Below are 20105 nucleotides of genomic sequence, written 5' to 3'. Positions count from 1 at the left end.
GCGGCGATGAGGGCTATCTCGGTGCTGTGGTTAGAAAGCAAAGATGGGCGCGATACTGCTGGCCTCTTCACCGGATCGCCCCTCAGCATTCTGGAAGTAGTAGTGCGAGTAGCATCAGGAACCGGAAAGTTCAAAGTGTATCACCTTGGTTGGTGCAAATCAGTTCTAGAAAGTTCGATAATCTCTAGACCCGAGACATAACCCGGGTTTCGGGATTTATATCCCTCATCAGTAGAGATAAAGTTCAGGGGTGGTGAAGAAAGCCGCCGTAGATCCGTCAAGGGCTTTGTTGCCTGCTCGGCACGCAGGTGCGTTTACCAATAAGCCCGTCGGCTTTGGAGGCTCGCAAAAGCCCTTAAGTAGAAAGCAAAGATGGGCGCGACACTGCTGGTTGCTGCGGAACCCTGACTGGGAAGGGTCCAGGATTCTGTTTTCTTTGAGGTATCGAGTTAGCTGTCTGTTAACAATTTTGTTTATGATCTGGCCGGGAAGGGGAGCAGAGAGATGGGCCGGAAGTTCTTGAGGTCTCTTGGGTCTGCCTTAGGTTTTTTGAGTAGGGCGTTGATCTCTGCGTGTTTCCAGATCTCTGGGAAGGTCGTGGTCTCGAGGGAGAGATTGATGACGTTGCGCATGTGGGGTGCGATGGAGCTGCTTGCTCTGTTAAAGACGTGGTGTGGAAGTGGGTCTGATGGAGAGCCGGAGTGGATTGTGCGCATGGTCTTGATGGTGTCATCTATGCTCATGCTGGCCCAGGCTAGCAGGGGGTCGTGGTCGATGGTGTGCGAAGGGTCTGTTGTGTTGCTGTCTGTTGGAGCTGTCTGGGTGTTGAAGCTGTCGTGGATGTCTGCTATCTTGCAGTGGAAGAAGGTGGCGAGAGTGTCGCACAGGGCTTGCGACAGCTGGATGTCGTTGTGTTGGAGCTGGGGTTGGAGAGTTCCTTCACGATGTTGAAGAGCTCCTTGCTATTGTGTGCGTTGTTTTTGAGGCGGTCTTTGAAGGAGGTCCTCTTGGCCGCCCTGATGAGGTGGTGGTGGTTGCGGATGGCGTCCTTGTGTACTGCGTGGCTGTCCGGAGTTTGTTCACTGTGCCATTTCTTCTTTAGTTTCCGGCAGGCTTGCTTGGAGGCTAGGAGTTCTGGGGTGAACCAGCTGGCCCTCTTGCTGGTGTCTCTGTGGGGGGTGGGGGGGTTTCTTTAGCGGGGCGGAGGTTCGGGTGGCACCGCCCACGCGGCTCCGTCGGAGTCGCGGGCGCAGCATCCAGCTCCACACCCTCCGGTCCCTGGGCAAAACGCGACGCCGGAGGAAATCGAGCGCTTCCTCATGGCCGTGAGGTCCCTCTCTCCGACGACGGGCTCGGCGGCGCCTTCGGGCCTAGTGGACCCGTCTGGGGCCCCTAGCGGGTTGGGGGCTTCGACGCCGTTGAGTGCTTCGGCCCCGACGCCGCTGGTGCCTTCGGGCCCGGCGCCGCAGGGCCCCACGGTCCCAACGCCGCCGGCACCTTCGGGCCCGGCGCCGCAGGACCCCCCTGGATCCGCTTTGAGATCCGGGTCGTCGCCGGTTGGCGCCGTCCTCGATGCCTCCCTCGCTCCGGTTCCGGCGTCGGAACGGCGCCGCTGGGTGCTGCTTTCGATGCCGCTTGGGGAGTTTAGTTTGTATGAACCGGCCTCATCGTTTGACGACCCTGAGTATCAGGGGATGGGTGGCGAGGAGTATTGGGAGGGGTCTGAGGACCCTCTGACCCGAGAGTGTCAGTCTCAAGAGGACTGGACAGGTGGGCTTGGGGATACCAGTGGTCTGGACACATCGCCAGACACTGGCTTTGTCTCACCTCCTACCGTGGCTACGTAGGAGGGGGCAACTTACAGTGTGGTGTTGATGAGGGCAGCCAAGGCCTTGGGCCTTGAGCTCCCCGTCGCGGCCGTGAGGACTAACCTCCTCAAAAAAGGTCCTTAAACCGCAGTCAAGCTCGGCCGAGCCTCTGCTGCCCTTTAATGAGGCTTTGACCGACGTTCTTTTGGGCACTTGGTCCAGGGCCGCTACGGGTTCGCCCGGAGATAGGAACGTGGCCCGATGCCACCGCCTGGCCCCGGGCGACCCATGTTTCCTGTCCACCCACCCCACCCCCAAGAGCCTGGTCATCCAGGCATCCGATTCCCAGACCGCATTCCCGTCTGCTCCGCCTCACAGGGAATCCAAGAGGTACGAGCAGTACGGTAAAAAGATCTTCTCCTCCCTTAGTCTGGGACTGCGGTCTTCCAACACCGCATGCCTCTTGGGCCGCTACACCCACTCTCTGTGGGATACGGTTGCGGAAGTGCTGCCAGAGGGTCTGTTGGAGGTACGGGCCAAACTTGGCCAAGCCCTTGTGGAGGGCCGGGATGCAGCCAAATATTATATCCGGTGTGGGCTTAATACCACAGACTCACTAGGTAGAGCTATTGCAACGATGGTGGCGATTAGACGCCACGCCTGGTTGAGGTCCGCCAACTTTTCGGCCGATGTCCAAAACACACTGATGGACATGCCGTTTGATGGCCGTGGCCTTTTTGGCGACAAGGCAGACCATGCGCTTGAGCGCTTTGAGGACTCCAGCGCTACGGCCAAGTCTTTGGGCCTCTATGCCCCGCGCCAGCAAACGGGTGCCTTTCGCTCCTTTCGTGGCCAAGGAAGGGGCGCCCCCACACGTGCTGCCAGCCACACGCCGCAGACTAACATCCAGCGCGGTGGCAGGCGTGGAAATCACAGTGGAGGCGGTCGGGGACAACGGCGAGGACATTCCACACCCTCCCCCGCAGCATCCGCCTTAAACCCTCCTAGTCCGTGCTTTTCGGCCCACGATGCCAGTGGGGGGCAGGGTTCGCCATCACCACTCTCACAGGCGCACTGTCACTTCGGACAGGTGGGTGCTGCAGATCGTCCGAAGGGGCTACTCCCTCCCCTTCGAGACGACCCCTCAAGCCATGCCACTGCAACACCACTGCGTATCGGGGAATCATTTGCGGCTTCTGCAGGCGGAAGTTTCGGCCCTCTTGGCCAAGGGGGCCATCGAGCGCGTTCCTGGGCCAGAAGTAGGACGTGGTTGCTACTCCCACTACTTTCTGGTACCCAAGAAGGGCAAAGGGAGCCTACGCCCTATCTTGGACCTATGGAACGTCAACGGCTTCCTCCGGAAGGAGAAGTTAAAGATGCTGACTCTTGCTCAGGTCTTAGATGCCCTGGACCCAGGAGACTGGATGGTAGCGTTGGACTTGCAGGACGCTTATTTCCGCATCCCCATCCTGCCGGCCCGCCGGCGTTGCCTGTGGTTCACGGTTGGCCACGAGCATGTTCAGTTTACCGTGCTCCCCTTCGGCCTTACAAGGTCCCCACAGGTGTTCACGAAAGTGATGGCGGTGGTCGCAGCTCATCTGCGCAGGTCAGGGGTTTCAGTCTTCCCCTACCTCGACGACTGGTTGTTAAAGGCTGGCTCGCCCCAGACAGTCGTCAGCCACCTCCAGACGACGGCAGACCTCTCTCTCCAGCTGGGGTTCTCCATCAATGTGCCGAAGTCACACCTGTGCCCCTCTCAGAAGCTCCTTTTCATCGGAGTGGTTCTCGACTCGACGCAGTTTCCGGATTACCCACCCGAACAGCGGGTTCAGGATATATAAGCTCTGATTCCAATCTTTCAGCCTTTATCCCGAGTTTCAGACAGGTTGACGCTGCAGCTTCTGGAGCTGATGGCTTCCTGCATCCTTCTGGTGCATCACGCCCGTTGGCGGATGCGGGCTCTGCAGTGGGACCTGAAGTTTCAGTGGGCGCAGCATCAGGGCAACCTGTCCCGACCATGTCCTGATCTCGGAGGGCACTGCGAGACAGCTGCAGTGGTGGCTCACGGACTGTGATTGGGTCAGCGGCAGATCCCTCTCCCTTCCCCAACCGGAGCACATATTTGTGACAGACGCGTCCCCCCAGGGCTGGGGAGGCCACATGGGAGAGGCGGAGATCAGAGGCCTCTGGTCTCCGGCGGAGTCCCGGCTCCATATCAACCTTTAGGAGCTGTGGGCGATCTAGCACTGAAGGCATTCCTCCCCTCTGTCTGAGGGAGTGTAGTGCAGGTGTTCACGGCCAACACCACCGCCACGTGGTACTGCAACAAACAGGGCGGGTGGGGTCGTGGACCCTCTGCCAGGAGGCTCTGCGCCTTTGGCAGTGGCTGGAACATCCGGGTGTGACCCTGGTGGTTCAACACCTGGCAGGTTCTCTGAGCGCCAGAGCGGACAAACTCAGCTGCTGGTGCATGATGGATCACGAATGGCGTCTGAACTCGGACATGGCGCAAGGCCTCTTTCAGCAATGGGGAGAACCTTGGTTAGATCTATTCGCCACCGAAGAGAACGCGCAATGTCATCAGTTCTGCGCGTTGATATTTCCTAGGCGGCACTCGCTCGGAGACGCTTTTCGTCGCGAGTCGAGTTGCGGTCTGTTGTACACCTTTCCGCCTATACCATTTCTGCCCAGAGTGCTGAAGAAGATCAAGCGCGACCGGGCACACGTCATCCTTGTTGCTCCGGACTGGGCAAGAAGGTACTGGTATCCCGAGCTACTCAATATGTCAGTCGATCCCACGGTTTGTCTGCCTCTTCGGGAGGACCTTCTGTCGCAGCAGCAGGGGACGGTCCTCCACCCGAGCCTGTCCAGTCTCCACCTCCATGCTTGGAGATTGAGCGGCGACAGTTGAGGCCATTTGACTTGCCTCCCGAAGTCTGTAACATCATTCTGGCAGCCAGGCGTCCCTCCACAAAGTCGGTATACGCCTGCAGGTGGAACAGATTTGTGGCATGGTGCACAGCAAAGGCTTCGGATCCTCTCTCTGCCCCTCTTTCTGAGGATCTTCTCTCTCTTGCCCAGCAGGGCTCTGTGCACTATCAAAGGCTACCTTTCTGCTCTTTCAGCCTTTTTGAGGCTGCCTGATCAACCTTCTTTGTTCAAGTCCCCTATTGTTAATCGATTCCTGAAAGGCATCACACATACGTTCCCTCCTGTTCCCTTCGTGATGCCTCAGTGGGACTTGAACTTGGTTCTTAATTTTCTGATGTGCGCTCCCTTCGAGCCACTTCACAACTGTCCTCTCCTCCTTCTTACTTTGAAGACTGCCTTCCTGGTAGCCATCACCTCTGCCAGGAGATTGAGTGAGCTCCAGGCTCTATCTTGTAAACCTCCTTTCCTTTCGGTCCATCTGGACATGGTTGTGTTGCGGACAAGGCCCTCTTTCCTGCCCAAGGTAGTCACAGCCTTCCACATCGGGCAATCCATCACCTTGCCCACCTTCTTTCCACCTCCGCATCCCTCGAGAGAGGAAGAGAGGCTCCACCGTCTGGACCCAAAACGTGCGCTCTCTTACTATCTAGATCGCACACGCCAGTTCCGGGTGGATGACCAACTCTTTGTTGGTTACGTGGGCGCCAAGAAGGGATAGGCGGTACAAAAGCGGACCATCTCGCGGTGGATCATCTTGTGTATCCAGACGTGCTACTCCTTGGCTAAGAAGGAACCCCCTGTTGGACTTAGGGCTCATTCCACTCAGGCCATGGCGACTACCACTGCCCTGGGCCGAGGAGTGCCCTTGCAGGACATTTGCCAGGCAGCTACGTGGGCCTCGCTGCACACGTTTGCAAGACATTATTGCCGGGACAGCCAAGTCCGGAGGGATGGCTTCTTTGGCCGTTCCGTCCTCCAGGACTTTCTGGTGTGATTATTGGTTCGCAGACCCACCACCGGGGTTGGTATTGCTGGGGTATCTATTCTAAGGTAAGGAATCTATCACTAACGTGTCTCTTTCAGATACACCAGTTACTACCTGTGTAACGATATATCTGTAAGAGACATTAGTTAGTGATAGATTCCTTACCGACCCACCCACCCTTCCCGTTCTGCGATCCGATATCTAGGGTTAAGGTCATCCCCTTTCAGGGCCCTAGTTTCAAGGCACCAGTGTTGGTTTTTAGCGTAGCTCTGCGTTTCTGGCGCGGAAAAGCTGGGTCTAATAACTGAAGTCAGCACGCGGAGTCGGCGTCTAAGTACTCCGATGACATCATCACGACGCCGACGACTGACGCGGAGCCTCGAACAACACCTACCGACGCGCAAGGGTACTGCTATGCAAAAATTTCCGGATCCAGTCTAACGCCTGGGGATATTCTAAGGTAAGGAATCTATCACTAACTAATGTCTCTTAAAGATATATTGTTACACAGGTAGTAACTTGTGCGTTAATGCACAGCCTGAGACCTCAGAATCCGAGGTAACAACACCTGAACAGTTTGAGGATGAGAATGGATCCTCAGAGGAGACGGGTGGGAAACCAGCATTTTTTCACGACGAATTTCAAGTCATCCGACAGTCATGGCAACGCAACACACGGGGCAAACCCCCGGAAATAAGAAACGGAGAAAGACCAGAAGAGGGGGACAGTGGCGTAAAAGCACATGGGTCACCATTGGTCATGAGAAGCAAAAAGAAATTCAACAAGCTGCTCTGAATCAAGCTACATCCGATAACCTTACTGTCATAAATCTGACTCCAAGGACTCTCACACGAAATGAGGAAGAAGTGTTAAAGCTGGGATTCACATTTTGCCCTCAGAAGAAACTTGAATTCACGCAAACGCGTATCGATCTTTTTAAGTTTACCAAGAAGCTAAAACTTCGTAAGTTTTTCAAATTACCCCCCAAGAAAGCGAACAGGGGAGGGAGTGAGTGTCAATATGAAACTGGCATTCTCCTGGGGGCAGGATGCACCCGCCATACAGGCTCTGGAAGATCTGAGATATGAAATCGACGGCCCTGAGGAAGACTAGAACCTGGCTGGGTTCCTGGGCATTGAACAGAAGAATGTGGCTACACTGTTTAGACCAGCGTCCACTTTCTTATCACAGATACCGAATGATGTTATTGACACATTCTCAGGAAAGGTGGTACAGGAACTGGTGAACCTACAAACTAAGATATGTGATACAAAAAAGAAGTGCAACTTCACCTATGAGCAATATAAGGCGATTGAAGGATTAAAGGGAGATGTCAATTGTCTGAAAGCCCTCAGATAAAGGCAGTAATGTGGTGCTGCAGACTTTTGATGCCTACAATAAAGAGGCCTTATGCCAATTGGGTGATGTTGCTTTCTATGAGAAGGTGGGCAAAGATGTGTACAACAAAAGCGTTGCAGATTGTCATTTGCTGTTTAAAAAGTGGTATGAGAGGCAGAATAGAGACAGAGGAATATTTATTTCTGAGGCGCTTAAATCCTATAACACCCTGTTTCTATCACCTGCCCAAGGTACACAAGAATGCCCTATTACCACCAGGGAGACCAATTGTATCGTCTCGGAATTCTTCTAGAGCATATTTCGATCTACATAGATCACTTTGTAGCAAGTTTCGTAGTGAGATTGAAGTCTTATATTAAAGATACTAAAGACTTCCTGAAACCTATAACTGAGGTGGAGTGGCAAGAAGGTGACCAGATGATCATGATGGACATCACAAGTCTATACACCAGCATAGTTCGGTTCTTTTTAAAGAAATGAGCACTGAAATTTACTGAGCATAGTAACATGCTTATGGAGCTCTTAGAGTTCTGTTTGTGTAATAACATCTTTCTGTACCAGGACAAATATTTTAAACAAATGTCTGGGACGGCCATGGGCACCTGCTTCGCCCCCAGCTACGCAAACCTATTCGTGGGCTGGTGGCCTGGTCAGTGGGCAAGGAGATCTAGACCCAAAGGGTGGTGGCCTAGTATAGATATATAGATGATCTTTTCCTAGTTTGGAGGGGAACTTCTGAAACTGCTGAAGTATATGTTCAGGTACTAAATGACAATAATGTAAATCTTAGATTTAATACTGAAATCAGTGATAAAACGGGGAACTTCCTGAATTTGGAAGTCACGATTATTGAGAACAAGATCTGCACCAGATTATATAGAAAACCCACTGCGGGCAATTCGATCTTACATACCCGCAGTGGACACCTTCCCAAATTAATTAACCGTATCCCCTATGGGGAGCTATTACGGATTAAACGTAATAACAGTAGGGAGGTGGATTTTCAAAAATATGTAGGGGAGTGTATAGAGGTTAAAGCAAGAGGTTATGGTGAACAGGTATTGGATGGAGTATTGAAAAGACTAAACCTTATACCCAGGGGTGATCTTCTGGAAGATATAATTCAGAAAGAAACCAAGAATGGGAAGTTTTGTATGATTACGACCTTTTCACAAGATTCAGAGTAGCTGAGGATCATTTTCAGGAGACATTGGAATCTTCTCAAAATGGATCCTGTGATTGGAATGGACATTCCGAGTCAATCGTTGCTTACATTTCGTAAAGCAAGGTGTTTTAAAGAGACTCTGACTAGCAGTTTTATGAAAAAAGAGGTATCAAAGACACTGCACAGAGACCTAAAGGGATTTTATCCCTGTGGAAAATGTAAGGCCTGCACAGGGAGCAGAAGAGTTCTGACATACCAGGTGCTAAGAAATTAAAAAGCAGCAGCAAGTTTTTAACATGTAGCACTCCGTACACAGTATATTGCCTTGTTTGCCCATGTGGGCTCAAGTATATTGGGAGCTCGATTCACCAAACTAAAATGCGTGTTCTAGAGCATTCACGGGCAATTATGAATGGCGACCTGACATATCCTCTAGCTCGCCATTTCAAGACAGAACATAGGGGGAACAGGTCTTTGTTCACCTTCTTTGTCCTTGACCATGTACCATTAAATCCAAGAAGTGGTGACAGGGAGAATAGTCTAAGACGATTAGAATCAAGATATATTATTGATCTGCAGACTAAAACACCTGGAGGCCTCAATTCCCATGAGGAACGTGCCGCACATCTGGCGGAATGAATGTGTGAATTTGCATTTTATGAACTTGTAGATAATCTGTTGAGGGTTCTGGTTTTGAATCATGAATTCTTTGAAGTTTTTTTGATCATGGAAAGAAAGTGGGTAATTTCTGGGATTTTTGTAAGGACTGAGTAACTAGAACTTGAGGGCTTTGTAGAGGAGATATTGATAATGGGGACATCTTAGTATGGTTAGTTGCAATCAGGTAGTATGTTGAGATCTTATTTACTGTTCCTTGTTGAGAAATATTTAATTGTGCGCTTAGCAGCTGAAGTGGTCAATTAATTGAGCTACCAATTCTTTGCTTTCTACCGAAGAATGGTACAGATATGTGACTGTTTGCAACCGCCCCACCACTGTAACCCCTTCATCTTTAGGCATGCATGTATTTGTTACAATTATTTTTACTTTCCTTTTAGGAAAGCGACTACTTTACGCCACAAGGAGAGTTCCGGGTAGACAAAGCAGGTTCTCCAACTTTACTCAACTGTCTTATGTATAAAATGTCCTATTACAGATTTGGCGAAATGCAGGTAAGTGTCTATTGAGATTATTTGTTGGCTGCATTCATGTTGGTTTCTTTTAACATTAATCATAATTCTGCTTACTTCAGTAATACACTACTAGTGTTGGAAAAGCCAACAAGGTATCATAAGCTATACAGTATGCTCACATGTGTTATTCTTATCAAGAGTTTGAATCCTCGCCAGGCCTGCTTAGCCTTATACCCGCCCATTGTGGATAAATGTTATTTATGATGCATTGGAACAGCAAAACTGCTTCTACAATGCAATTCTGCAGTTATAAGTAAATCACGGAAATCATTTGCTTGTACGTAGCCCCTTCTGGTGTTTTTTTTCTGTTCAACTCCAAGATTTCTTTCCTTTTACAATTCATACTTTTTTTATACTGTCTGCATGGTTTGTTCAATGTGTCATTGAATCACACCTTAGTGTCAATTTCCACATGTTACCTTGTTTGTGAACTCTTTTGTAATCCTGCCTAGCGAGGACTTTGCTTGGTATTCATTGGATTTAGGACGAGGGTGGCTGACTTGTAGTGTTTTCCTGTGGCATAGCACTAAATAGTTGAGGCTGGACATGTGGGTTCCGGTGAACTGGTATACATGACAACTAGGAAGGGACATGGCTTGAGTGACAGTCCTCCCCATGGGGACCATTCATAGATAGTGTATTTCTGTTTGATGGGCATGACAAAACCCAATCCAAATTGCGAGGCACAATTGAAAATCCACCAAATACATTAACATGGGCAACATTGCACTTTGGTGGTTTTGAAGTATACTTCTAGCTGCAGATTCTTCACCTAGGACCTAGTGAATTCTTCAGCAAAGCTTCCATGTCCTGGTAGGTGATACATGTGACTACACAACCATGCAAGCGACAGAGCAGAGCCGGATGTGTCATCCCTACACAGTGAGGTCAGTTGCTTTCTTTCTGCGCCTATGGGTGCAGATCTGGACAAATGAGCAGCTATCAATAGTGCAGCGGCACCAGGGCATAGCGGTGTACATTAGTGACAGTTTGTTGTTTTTTTTACTGCAAAACTAGCTCTCAGATCTCTTCTGTTTTACTTGCTGGCCATCCTAGAGGACCTTAGGGTGCCACTAGTCCACACTGTACGAGAAGGTCCAGGCGCAGCCAATTATGTATGTATTTGTATGTTCTGGACACTACAGACTGCATTTCCAGATCTTTTGGCACCAGTGTTGTGCTCAGGAGGCCTGCCTGGATGTAATCAAGAATGTTTTCGGGAAACATGTAAGCGTCCTTAATGAACAAACTGTTCAGCTCTAGACTTTGTGGGGAAACCGGATTTGGTTCTAGGACAGGTGAACCACTGTCATACAATGGCATGATCTCTGGGGATATTGACACCAGCTAATCCATTTCTCCACCAATAAAGCGAGCTATTCAAACTGCAACAGCCGCACCATTCTTTTAAGGCCACCGCAGTGGCACCAACAGAAACTGTTCCATCTGGCAGAGGCAGCAATCCTTCAATTATTCCTCCATGGTGCAGCTGTTACAAGCTGCTGTAGTCTGCTCTTCCGGACTCCAGCCTGGCCTATAGGAGACAGAATACAATCTTGTCTACGCACCCCCCAACCCACCTCCCCCCCACTTCTAAAGATACATCACATAGATCAGGTGTAACCTGCAATTGTTAGAAAGGGCTATACCTTGACCTTAAAATCCTTCCCACCCCACCTTCCTCCCATACCATCGTGATTTTTGAAGGAGCTCTTCACAGTTCTGGTGCAGGAGGTTAACTTTCTGTTGTCAAGGAGTTCCACTGAGAAGGTACTGGACTTCCAGAAGGATTGCGTTACTTCCTTTTTCCAAAAAAGGATGGTGGCATCAGGCCTATTTTGGTTGGACCTCTTTCTGCTGAACACTTTAAGGATTGACAGGTTCAGAATGTTCACTTTCTTGTTTTCCTTATTAGTAAAACGATCAACAGTCATATGAATAGGGGGAGCTCTGTCTGTGAAAAATCAACAGCTAGTCAATATGCATTTTTGAGCACATACAGTACAAGGGAAGTACAAATAAACCTGATGTCCTCATAACAATACCAGGTATTGATGCAAGGTTCTCAAGGTGTCTAGATACGGCCTAAGTGGGCTTCAAGTGTCCTTGGATGGAGACTGTGGAACATAGACTACCTCATAAACCTCCGGTGTTTTGCCACAGAGGGCAGCCTCTCTAAGCCAGCCTTTTAAGTTGGATATTAGGCCCTTAATTCATGAACAGATTGTGTTGCAAGCTGCCTTACATGTTTAGTGAGGGTTTTAGCATATCAATGCAATAACAGTCCAGCAGTGGTGCTAGGCTGCAGCTCGTTCTTCCCATGAAGCTTTCCAGTTGTGCCCAGTGCATCTAAGCCCCATGAGAAGCTCTAAAAACATAGGATGTTGGCCATCTGCATGCCCTACCGCTCCAATAGAGCACTCGTACCTTGCGGCAGGAGTAGGAGATTGCCTTCTCATGTAGCAGTAGTAGAGGCTGGGTCCTGGAGCACTACAACCATGCAGCAAGTTTAGACCGCTGAAGGTCGCGCTCCTAGAATGAACACTGGACCAATTCCTGTCCGCTCTTGATACAGACTCGGTGGAATCCTTGGACTTGTAGGACACATTTCCATATACCGATCCTGTAGTCCCATAGGCATTACACGCAGTTCATGGTAGACCAGAATACTTTAAATTTACTGTGCTCCTCTTTGGCCTTCTTCCCCTTGAGTGCTCACAAAAGTGAGGGTGTTAGTCACTTCCCATATTTGAAGTTGGCTTGGGGAGGGTAGGGGGGGTTTAATGGAATTCCTTTAAGATAGTTCAGGCGTGATAGGTGCTCAATGGTGAAACTCAACAATGTCAGAAGATTATCCCGTGTCCAAAGAAGGTCGAGGATTGAACTCACAGCTTTCCTCATCTGAAAGAGACACGTTGGTGATAGATTCCTTACCTTAGAATATCCCCAGGCGTCAGACTGGATCCGGAAAGTTTTGCGTAGCAGTACCCTTGCGTGTCGGTAGGCGTTGTCTGCAGCTCCGCGTCCGTCGTGGGCGCCGTGATGACGTCGTCTGAGTACTTAGACGCCGCCTCCGCATGCTGACGTCAGTTCTTCTTTTTTCCGCGCCAGCCAGCGCAGATCTGGAAAGAGCAGTTCCCTAGTCACTTTTTGACTAAACTTTTTTGTGATCTTTTGATCCATTTCGAAGTCTGTACGACTCCGACGGTGCCGTTGGGGATGCCCGGATTCAAGCATTGCAACAAGTGCGACCGTACCATGTCGGTCACGGATCCCCACCGCCAGTGCCTGATGTGTTTGGGCGTCGACCATGACGACGAGGCCTGCTCCGACTGTCGGGCCCTGTCGAGGAAGGCCAGGCGGGAGCGGTCCCGCAGGCGACTCAAAATCCGCAAGTCGGCCCCGCGCCGTGTGAGGTCCCAGTCCCGGTCCCACGGGAGGTCAAGGGACAGGTCGCGGGGACGGAGCCGTCACAGCTCCGGGAGTCGGCGCCACTCCTCCGGGTCCAAGTCGTCAGGTAAGAAGCATAAGAAGTCGAAGAGACATCATCGCTCTTCTAACTCCCTCCGACGCTCGCCCGATGCGGCCGGGGGTTCAGGTGACACCGCCCACGCGGCTCCTCAGGAGTCGCGGGTGCCGCGTTCGGCCCCATACCCCCCGGTCCCTGTGCTGAACGCGACGCCGGAGATCGAGCGTTTCCTCATGGCCATGAGGTCCCTTTCTCCTCCGACGCGTTCCGCGGCGCCTTCGGGCCCAGCGAACCCGTCTGGGGGCCCTAGTGGGTCGGGGGCTCTGACCCCGACGCCGTCGGGTGCTTCGGCCTCGACGCCGCCGGCGCCTTCGGGCCCGGCGCTGCAGGGCCCCACGATCCCGACACCGCCGGTTCCTTCGGGCTGACGTCAGTGCAGGTAAATACCCAACCCCGCGCCCCGTAGTTAGGAAAGACACTTTAGGGTTGTAACTAAGCGCGCTTTTTATCTCTTTTATTTCACAGCCCCTGTATGCACACCACGGTGAAATCTTTGAAATATTGACTTCTCTAGTCTGGAATTATGTGAATCTGGTTCAATTGCTTAAGGTAGGCTTTGGTTTGACGCAGGGCGAGTGTCTCTCTCTTCTGAAATAGATCGCTATACTAAGCACCCCATTTTCTGATTGTTTCCACAGAACCAGTATAGGTCCTGAGGAGAACCCTATTAATCATACGGGTTCGAAACGCGTCGACCACCTTTTCTACGTATCTGGTCTACATTCTTTTCGCTTTAAATCAGCCCATGTATCAACGTCTGTAAGAAGAACACCCCTCTTTCAGAAATTCAGTTGAAAAGACTTTAGGATTATTTCTCTAAAAACACCAAGGGATTGACCCGACTGATTTATGACCGATAAGTGGTTTCATGCATTTTGTATTGTCGTATTTTTGTACCTAATTGTTGCTCGTATTGTTTTGCTGTTTTCTGTGTATGCAAGTGTTTTGTACGATTGGAAGGCCACGAATGTTGAGAGTGTGTAAATAATTTCTTCACCTGTAATTACTGTTCACTGTACATATTTATATAAAAGACTGTCGTTCTATCCATGCACTAAAAAACATTGTCACGTATAAACAAAAATATATTTTTTGAAAAGAGGAATACATTTCCAGTTGATTAATGATTCAGCAGGTTGTTTCTGCTTTATTCTGAACACCAGTTAGATTCATCCTTGTTTCCAAATAACTTCCCTCAGCAGAGGCGCTTGTGTTGCTTTTTAGTTCGTTTTGGCTCAGCCGTGCTGAGTAACGAGTCAAGACCCTTGGGTGTTTTGCGGTTATTCTAGCGGGCAGATGCTCGCGAGGTCCTGTTTGACAGAAAAAGTCTGTCTCAGGGTAATTGTGCTTTGTTGAACTTGTGTTGTGCCCAGCTGTCGGGCTTTTGTGCTTGGTCACTTGCACTTCACCACTATTCCCTAACGCACTTTTTTATTTATTTCTACACCTTCTTTTTGTTATGGCCGAGAAAGATACAGTTTCCTTTAGCGAGGAGCATATACAGAACTTGATGAGAGACTCCCCAGTGTTTGCTTCAGCCACCCTTAGCGTCACAGCCAATACACAAAACGAGTCAGACAAACTCACTCGACTACGCAAAAAACAGATCCGGACGGATCTACACGGCCACTTTTTGCTTCAACACCTGCGGGCCGGAACCATCCCAGCAGGACTAATTGTCTGTAACATACCTGTCATCTTCACAGAAGATCCAGATTATAAAAAGGATTTCAGCGGAATTGAAACTAAGTGCAGCGCGACCTTATGGTCTTGACCATCGAAACGGCACATAGGATTTCAGTCAAAGAACTGGAAGAAATATCCACCCTCCAAAGAGAGTTTGAAAACAACCAACTAATCTCAGACTCAAAAACACTTCTGGAGAAAATAGACAAGGAAATCTTAGAATTCAAAGACGTAACAGTCGCACAGAAAAGCAACAAATTCGAAATTGACAAAAAGAGCTTTTCTTTGGAATCCGCTTACCCTTACTTGAATAAGGATTTTTATACACGGGCGGACTCACGTCGATATTTACAGGGTAACCAAGGAAGATCCCGTCAAAAATTTATTACATTTTCTGACACAACTTCCTCATCTGGGAGTGAGCCTGATAACACTAATCGCCAATACCAAAACAGAACGGACAACGGACAAGGTCAATATCAACAGCAGCAAAATCAACAACCTTTTTTAGGACGCGGCCAACCGAAACCCCGCGGCAGGACCCGGTTCACCCAACCATGGGAAATGAGAACACGCCAGAAGTTCTACAAGAACTAACCAAATCCCCCATCTTCAACCTTTCGACTAGAACTCTTACTCCAGCCGAAACATCTATCTTAACCAAAGGCCTCAACTTTGTTCCTTCACGCCCTACGGACTATGTAAAAATGAAATTGGAGACACTAGAATTTTGCAGAAAAATTCGCCTGAAAACCTTCTTTCAGGAATCTGAAGAAATTCAAACCGCAGAGACGACAGGACTAAGAAAGAAATCATCGTTCTGCCCAAAAGGACCAAACATCCCCAAGGAAGTGATTACATTTGAACGAACTGTACTCTCAGGCATTTCCGCCTTAGAAAAGAAGAAAACCTTCGTGAAATACAACCTCACAAAAGCAGAGAAGGAAGCCTTAACAACCATTAAAAATGACCATAACATCGTAGTTAAACAGGCCGATAAAGGCGGAGCAATTGTTGTGTGGGACGTAAACAAATATAAGAATGAAGTCTTCCGTCAACTCAATGACCAAAACTGCTACAGGCGGATCGGCAAAGATCCCACCCTAGAAATAAAGAACCAAATGTTTGACATGATCCAGAAAGGATTCGATCAAGGATTTGTCGGGCCCAAGGAACTTGCATTTTTACAGAACAAAAGCCCCAGAACCCCGGTGTTCTATGTTCTCCCCAAAATGCATAAAGATGAGATCAACCCCCCGGGCCGGCCAATTATATCCGGCTGTGACTCACTTTTTGAACCGGTGGCGAAGTACATCGACTTCTTCCTAAAACCCTTTATTGAGACCATCCCAGCCCATTTGAAAGACACCACGGCGGTCCTAAACCGAATTGCGTCGATTGAATTCAATAGCGATAACCAACTGCTAGTGACACTAGACGTAGTGTCCTTATACACTCAGATTCCGCAAGACCAGGCACTTGAAACCTTAACTTTTTATCTGGAAAATCGTGAACGACCAATGAGTCCCAACTAATTTCATCCTCGACCTAGCCCGTCTGACACTACAAAAGAACTTTTTCACCTTTGATTAAGAATTCTTTTTTCAAATAAAAGGGGTAGCAATGGGCTGTCCCTTTGCTCCGGAGCTGGCGATAATGTTTATGGGGCTATTCGAAGAAAAGTTCATCTACAACAACAACCCATATGGCCATCAAATTTCTAACTATATGCGCTATATAGATGATCTATTTTTAATCTGGACAGGAAACCAAGAAGATCTGGACAAGTTTGTGGAATGGCTCAACTCAAGAACAGCAGATATCCAATTTTCAGCCACATCATCGAATGAATCTATAACATTTCTGGACGTGGAAATACAACCACAAGCACAGGGACTTAGCACAACATTATTTCGCAAAACAACAGATAGAAATAAAGCGCTACATTTCACCAGCAACCACCCGAGAAACCTCAAAGAGAACCTGCCCTATGGACAATTCCTTAGAATTCGACGGAATTGTTCCACCAAGGAGGAATATTTCAAACACGCAGGCCATTTAAAAGAACGACTGACACTCAGAGGATACCCCAAAAAACTCTTGAAGAATTCCCTCAAGAGAGCATGGTGGACTCCCAGAGAGACCTTACTTGAAAAGAAAGTGAAACAAAATCTTACAAGAATGGTATGCGTCACTACCTTTTGCCCAGCGGCTAACCAATACAAAAAACTAATTCTATCCAACTGGCATCTACTCAAAAATCTGCATGAAGATCTGTCAGCCCCCCCGTTGTTTGCCTTCAAAAAAGAAAAAAGCATTGCTAACCATATCATAAGAGCTGCCCTTCCTCCGGCTAAATCTCCGACCATACAAAGCCTGTTTGGATTACCCCCCACCAAAGGTCACCACAAATGTGGCACATGCATATGCTGCGATGAAACCATTGAAGACTCGGTCTTCACATTCGAAAACATTCATTGGAAGCACGAAGCTTTCACAAATTGCAAAACCAAAAATGTTGTCTACGCTATCATCTGTCCGTGCCCTTTGGTCTATATAGGCAAGACCACACAAGAAGTGAGGAGTAGGATCACTCAGCATAAATCCCGGATAAGGAGAGGCGTAGAAAACGCCCCATTGGTCAATCATTGGACAAACATGAAGCATAAACAATCGGACTTGAAATGGACAGTACTGTCGAAAATTGAAAAAGACCCCAGGGGCGGAGATTTGGATGCCAGATTAGCCCAACGTGAGGCACTACTAATAATGAAGTTCAACACTGCCTTGCGAGGATTGAATGAGATGTCAGAGATTTACAAAACCAACACCTGAACCACCCGTAGATTCACCATGAAATGAACTACAAGTCCCAGAAGCCTCAGAGAGCCTTATCAACCAGGAAGTACCAGTCTACACAGCTCTGCAGCTCTGATTCATTCTGCAGCAAGACTCCGAGGACGAAGGACCCACGGTCTCACCCGGTACGTAGTTCCCATGATGACTATCCTCCCTTGATCACACATACGGGTTTCTCAAACCTAACCTAAGGCCTCCACCTTTCCCGCTTCTTCCATAGGAAAGCAGAGGCGTAAATCAAGCCCGCTCCACGGATCACCAGAGGCATGGACTAAACGTCAAAACATCTGCTGACGTCAGTGCAGGTAAATACCCAACCCCGCGCCCCGTAGTTAGGAAAGACACTTTAGGGTTGTAACTAAGCGCGCTTTTTATCTCTTTTATTTCACAGCCCCTGTATGCACACCACGGTGAAATCTTTGAAATATTGACTTCTCTAGTCTGGAATTATGTGAATCTGGTTCAATTGCTTAAGGTAGGCTTTGGTTTGACGCAGGGCGAGTGTCTCTCTCTTCTGAAATAGATCGCTATACTAAGCACCCCATTTTCTGATTGTTTCCACAGAACCAGTATAGGTCCTGAGGAGAACCCTATTAATCATACGGGTTCGAAACGCGTCGACCACCTTTTCTACGTATCTGGTCTACATTCTTTTCGCTTTAAATCAGCCCATGTATCAACGTCTGTAAGAAGAACACCCCTCTTTCAGAAATTCAGTTGAAAAGACTTTAGGATTATTTCTCTAAAAACACCAAGGGATTGACCCGACTGATTTATGACCGATACGTGGTTTCATGCATTTTGTATTGTCGTATTTTTGTACCTAATTGTTGCTCGTATTGTTTTGCTGTTTTCTGTGTATGCAAGTGTTTTGTACGATTGGAAGGCCACGAATGTTGAGAGTGTGTAAATAATTTCTTCACCTGTAATTACTGTTCACTGTACATATTTATATAAAAGACTGTCGTTCTATCCATGCACTAAAAAACATTGTGTCACGTATAAACAAAAATATATTTTTTGAAAAGAGGAATAAATTTCCAGTTGATTAATGATTCAGCAGGTTGTTTCTGCTTTATTCTGAACACCAGTTAGATTCATCCTTGTTTCCAAATAACTTCCCTCAGCAGAGGCGCTTGTGTTGCTTTTTAGTTCGTTTTGGCTCAGCCGTGCTGAGTAACGAGTCAAGACCCTTGGGTGTTTTGCGGTTCCTTCGGGCCCGGCGCCGCAGGGTACAGCGGCCCCGGCGTCGTCGGCGCCTTCGGGCCCGGCGCCGCTGGACCCTCCTCGGGCGGTGGATCGTCACCGGTGGACCTTAAGACCCCCCCGCGTCGGTCCGTGTGGTGTCCCCTCCGGCGTCGTCCTCGGGCGACGCCGTCCCCGATGCCTCCTTTCAATTGGTTCCGACGTCGACGTATCTCGACGCCGTTTGGAGATTTTAGTTTCTATGAACCGGCCTCATTCAGTTACGACCCTGAATCTCAGGAGATGAGGGATGAGGAGGATTGGGAGGGGTCTGAGGACCCTCTGGCCAGAGAGTGCCAGTCTAACATGGACTGGACAGGAGACCTTGGGGAGGCCAGTGGCCTGGACACCTCTCCAGACACTGGATTTGTCTCTCCTCCTACCGTGGCTTCGGAGGAGGGTGCTACTTATGGTGTGGTGTTGATGAGAGCTGCCAAGGCCTTGGGCCTTGAGCTCCCTGTCGCGGCCGTGAGGACTAATCTCCTCACTGAGGTCCTTAAGCCGCAGTCATGCTCCATGTAGCCTCTGCTGCCGTTTAATGAGGCCTTGACGGACGTTCTTTTGGGCACTTGGTCCAGGCCCGCTACAGGTTCGCCTGTAGATAGGAACGTGGCCAGACGCCACCACCCGGCTCCGGGCGACCCATGTTTCCTGTCCACCCACCCCACCCCCGAGAGTCTGGTGTTCGAGGCATGTCGGCTGCTGAATTCATATCTGTGCATAGATCGCCGCCTAGTGTTGGGTCCGGATGATTGCACATTGTTGTCCTGGAAGAGTCTTCGAAGTATCCCGAGATAGGTGGCTCCTGCCCTGGACTACAGTGCGCATGGGCATCGCCTCCATCCCCAGATTGTTTTTTTCCGCCATTGGGTTCGGATGTGTTTCGGTTCCCTCTGTCGGAATCGATAGTTGATAAACTTTTCTAACTCGAGACCAAAAGGTCTTTAGGCTGGGCGTCGGTATCGTTTCGTTCGGGTTTGTCTGTTTCTCAGCTCCGAACTCTTGCTACCCATCCGCGTGCTCTCGGCGCGGACGGGCCTACTCGACGCTCCAGACATGGAACGAACTCCGTTCAAAAGGTGCCCGGTGTGCACCTCCAAGTATTCACACCTCTATGTGCACCCCGTGTGCAACAAATGTTTGTCACCGGACCATGATGAGGCCAGGTGTATGGCCTGCTCGAAGTTCCAGTGTAAGAAGACTCTCAAGATTCGTCGGGCCGCTAGACTCCAGGCCCAGTTATCGGCACCCCCGGCGCCCCCGCCGGACAACATCTTCGAGGAATTTGTTGAAGACGACGACGTCCTACAGGTTTCGGACTCTAGCCCCACGTCCGAGGGGGATG

The 20105-nt window shown here is 49.4% G+C and overlaps 1 protein-coding gene across 1 annotated transcript in view; it reads left to right on the top strand.

Moving 5' to 3' along the window:
- STT3B (STT3 oligosaccharyltransferase complex catalytic subunit B) overlaps positions 1 to 20105 on the top strand; it is a 488477-nt gene that overhangs the window by 348043 nt on the left and 120329 nt on the right. The window contains exon 14 of the mRNA XM_086942109.1: positions 9307 to 9420. Coding sequence (XP_086798235.1) covers positions 9307 to 9420 — 114 coding nt within the window. The remainder of the gene's footprint in view (positions 1 to 9306; positions 9421 to 20105) is intronic.

The sequence above is a fragment of the Lissotriton vulgaris genome, chromosome 10, assembly GCF_964263255.1.
Source record: "Lissotriton vulgaris chromosome 10, aLisVul1.2, whole genome shotgun sequence".
Classification (NCBI taxonomy): Eukaryota; Metazoa; Chordata; class Amphibia; order Caudata; family Salamandridae; genus Lissotriton; species Lissotriton vulgaris.
Note: the sequence above shows the minus strand (reverse complement) of the source record. Positions and strands in the feature narration are given on the sequence as shown.